The 4,324-nt window shown below is 42.7% G+C and overlaps 1 protein-coding gene across 1 annotated transcript; it reads left to right on the top strand.

Moving 5' to 3' along the window:
* The first annotated feature begins 1,581 nt into the window (after positions 1-1,581).
* LOC117833908 (jasmonoyl--L-amino acid synthetase GH3.5) lies at positions 1,582-4,123 on the top strand. Its single transcript, XM_034713502.2, has 4 exons — positions 1,582-1,862; positions 1,959-2,060; positions 2,166-2,983; positions 3,074-4,123. Exons 1-4 carry the CDS (start codon positions 1,582-1,584, stop codon positions 3,616-3,618), a joined length of 1,746 nt encoding a protein of 581 aa, XP_034569393.1. The 3' UTR covers positions 3,619-4,123.
* The last annotated feature ends 201 nt before the right edge of the window (positions 4,124-4,324 follow it).

Genomic DNA, 4,324 nt, shown 5'->3' with positions numbered 1-4,324 from the left:
AATCAGCCGCAAGAAAATATTAGGAAACATTAGCTCATGCAAACATGGTGACTCATAATACCTTGATGAAAGAAAAATGGTGTAAATAGGCCACTTCACATATGTTGATATTACAGATAATTACTATTTATAACAAAAAGTAAATTAACAACTCATATAGATATGATGGAATCATCTCCCAATCGTATCCCCCAAAATTTAAAAGACATAGTGCCCACGGAGAAATATGGGCAAATATAGCTCGTGAAGACTTGATGAGTCATAATATCTTGAAGAATAAAAAAGGGTATAAATATGTCATTGCAGATATGTTGATATCACTAATAATTATTATTTCTAACAAAAATCGACAATATATAACTCGTATATATAGATATGAAGAAATCATCTATATCGTATCCACCCAACTTAATATACATTGTATCTGCCTGTGGAAAATAAGGAAAACATTAGCTCGTGTAAATATGGTGAGCCATAGCATCTTGAAGAAAGAAAAACAGGGTGTCAACAGGTCACTACATGTGTGTTGAAATCTCCATTAATTATTACTTTAACAAAAAAATCAACAACAATCCATGCAGATATGATGAAATTATCTCCATTATTGTAAATATGGGCAGCATTAGCTCGTGCAGACATGGTGAGTCATAATATCTTGAAGAACAGTATCTTGTACAGATATGCACATAAAAAGATAGTGATAAAAAAGATAAATGAAATAAACAACTCAGTTGGCTCTTCGGCGCAGTCTCTCGGATGCAGTCTATAAATTGCCAGTAAGGGGCAAGGGCTTCTTTCATCCAATTCCTCTCAATATTACACCTCTCCCAATGGTTGGTTGATTCTAGAGTGCTATTGCACCACAAAACCATCTACTCCCTTCGCCCTGCCAGGAAAAGCCCAGCCACACCTTGTATAATCAATCAGTTGACGACGCCAACTCTCTCGGTAGTTTGAATCGGCGGTGAGTGATTTACTTACATTTTTTGTGGACATGATTTATGAGTTGATCCATGAACAATCGTTTCCTTAGGTTTGAAAAGATCAGTTGACTTCACACAGAAAAAATAAAAAAGAGAAGATCAGAGTAAGAATACCTTTTAGCTTGCTTTGGAGCTCAGAAAATCAATTCCAACGGTTTTATTTATAGCGTACTGTTTTATTTTACGAAAAAAATCTTGGCCAAGTACTATTACATCGTGTATTATAGCATTTGCCTAGCATACACGATAGATAGGTCTCATTGAAACATAGAGAGCTACCTACACGGGAACTGACGAGAATTTTTTTTTTCTTTTTCTTGTTTATCATTCTGTCGATACAATAGACTTCCCAACTGCACTGCAGGTTTTGGTTCCAGCTCGATTAGTGGTTGCAAACCGCTGTATCTTTTGCCATGCACTCTATCTTGACTTGCATGTTGCATGTACTTTGGTATAAATTTGCATAGCAATGCCTTCAGCTCTATCCATTTAAGTAGCCAAAAATTTTCTTGCTTTTTGTCGTGTACAAGTTTTGGATCTTCTTACAGTTTTACCTTTGTTCCTCTGTGGACACAAAGCCAAGATTCTGGCAGTACAAATGCCGACCTTCAGCTGTGAAGAGGCTATCAACGAGTTTGAGGCGTTAACACGCGATGCTGGACGCGTGCAGCAGGATACACTGAAAAGGATCCTTGAGTTGAATGCTGATGCTGAATATCTGAACCACTTTGGGCTCAATGGGAGGACGGATGTACAGAGCTACAAATCATGCATCCCGCTGTGCGTTCACAGTGATCTTGAGCCATATATCCAAAGGATTGCTGATGGTGATAGCTCCCCACTGCTCACTGGGAAGCCCGTCATCTCCCTGTCTCTCAGGTATTTTTGTTGCTCGAAAATTGTGTTCTCTTATTGCACACATTGGTCTACGCATGCCCATGTTTGTAACCATATGTCTTCTGTCTTTGGCTCCAGTTCTGGTACAACAGGGGGAAAGCCCAAGTTCGTGCCATTTAATGATGAATTGCTTGAGAACACACTTCAAATATGCCAGACTTCTTATGCATTTAGGAACCGGTGAGCAGCTTCAAGTTATGTTTATAAATTGATTATTAGTTAAACTTTTGCCTGGTTTGTGGATATGCATCCTAGAATTTTAAAAACTATTCTGTTTCTTTACAGAGAATATCCCATAGGCAAAGGAAAGGCCTTGCAGTTTGTCTATAGTAGCAAGCAAATGGTAACAAAAGGTGGCATCCTTGCTACAACTGCAACAACAAACTTGTACAGGAGGCCACGCTACAAGGAAGGGATGAAGGATATGCAGACCCAGTGCTGCAGTCCTGATGAAGTTGTTTTTGGCCCTGACTTTAACCAGTCCTTATACTGCCACTTGCTCTATGGATTGGTATACTCTGACGAGATCTGTCAGGTGTTCGCACCATTTGCTCACAGCTTAGTCCGTGCATTTCAAACATTTGAGGAGGTTTGGGAAGATTTATGTGCTGATATAAGGGATGGTGTTCTCTCAGAGAAAGTTACAGTGCCATCGATTCGTGAAGCCGTTGCGAAGATCCTGAAGCCCAACCCCGAACTTGCTGACTCGATCCACAAGAAGTGTATGGGCTTGAGCAACTGGTATGGAGTAATCCCTGCCCTCTGGCCAAATGCAAAGTATGTCTACGGCATCATGACAGGATCCATGGAGCCATATGTAAAGAAATTGAGACATTATGCTGGTCACTTACCACTCATAAGTGCAGACTACGGTGCATCTGAAGGATGGGTTGGCGCTAACATAAACCCCACAGTGCCACCTGAAAAGGTGACATATGCTGTACTCCCTCAGACTGGTTATTTCGAGTTCATTCCTTTGGAGAAACCAAATGCAGAGGAGACGGAGAACAGTGCCTCCATTCATTACATAGAATCAGATCCAGTTGGCCTGACTGAAGTCGAGATTGGCAAAATCTATGAAGTTGTAATGACTACCTTTGGAGGTGATTTTCTTCTCTGTTCTCATACTATTCTGAATTGAGATTAAATGTCTGAATATCATTACAAATCCCTTTTTGGCTATGTTGTTGTAGGTCTGTACCGCTACAGGCTAGGAGATGTTGTGAAGGTAGTGGGCTTCCACAACTCAACACCTGAGCTCCAGTTCATCTGCCGCAGAAGCCTGGTCCTGAGCATCAACATCGACAAGAACACTGAGAAAGACGTCCAGCTGGCTGTTGAGGAGGCAGGAAAGCTCCTGGAAGCAGAGAAGCTGGAGATTGTGGATTTCACTAGCTCCGTGGAGAAGTCAAGCGATCCTGGCCGCTACGTCATCTTCTGGGAGCTGAGCTCCGATGCGAGCGAGGACGTCTTACAAAGCTGCGCAAACTGCTTGGACCTAGCCTTCGTCGATGGAGGCTATCTGGGTTCGAGGAAGACCAAGGCCATTGGCCCCCTGGAGCTGCGGGTTCTGAAGAAGGGAACCTTCAAGGAGATCCTAGATCACTTCGTGAGCCTTGGTTGTGCTGTGGGTCAGTTCAAGACGCCTCGGTTCGTCAACCCGATGAACACCAAGGTCCTGCAGATACTGACTAGCAGCACCACCAAAAGTTACTTCAGTACTGCCTATGGGGTCTGATCAAAACGAAATGCTGCTGGTGCGTGTTAGTCACAGTTGAGTCTGTTCTGTTTTGCTTTGTTGGACAAAACCAGGTGTGTCAGTCGCAGTTGAGTCTGTTAGCTTTTTTGCATTTCTTTTCGATTCAGTTGAGTCGTGCACATGACCGTAGCCTGTTTGCTCGGTCGTGTGCTATTGTCGTTGCTCGACGCGCGCTCTGTGCGCACGGGGAGCGAGTCGTGCGCGGCGTGATCCGGACTTGTGGGATGGCACAAGGTGGAGAAGGGTCACGGCGCGTTCTGTAGTTGCGTCTTTCTATTCGGAAATACAGAGTCAGAAAACGCAGCACTTGCTGCACCAAATTTGCGTTCCTGTGTTCACCGTGAGATGGCGTTGGGTTACTCCACAAAATTTGCTCGACTGTTTACGACATGTTCTAGTCACCAAACAAAGTATGTATCAGCATGTGAAGTTGGCCTTGGTGGCCAACCTTTGCTAGGATCAGCTTGCATAAACGTGAGATGGACCTGCCTGTGCCTTGGGCCAAGCCGGCCCAGCCAAACCAGCAGCATTCAAACATAACAACTCATTTCTACGGTCCAAGCAATGTCACGAAAGGAATAAAAGGAATCTAAGCATAGTATAATATACTCATAATTTAGGGATAGATTTAGAAGACTAGCTACTTTAAACTATTTATTGCATTATGGTATAGACATGTAATTTT

The sequence above is a fragment of the Setaria viridis genome, chromosome 8 (genome assembly GCF_005286985.2).
Source record: "Setaria viridis chromosome 8, Setaria_viridis_v4.0, whole genome shotgun sequence".
Taxonomy (NCBI): Eukaryota; Viridiplantae; Streptophyta; class Magnoliopsida; order Poales; family Poaceae; genus Setaria; species Setaria viridis.
The sequence above is the reverse complement of the archived record's forward strand: the minus strand, read 5'-3'. Positions and strand labels throughout refer to the sequence as shown.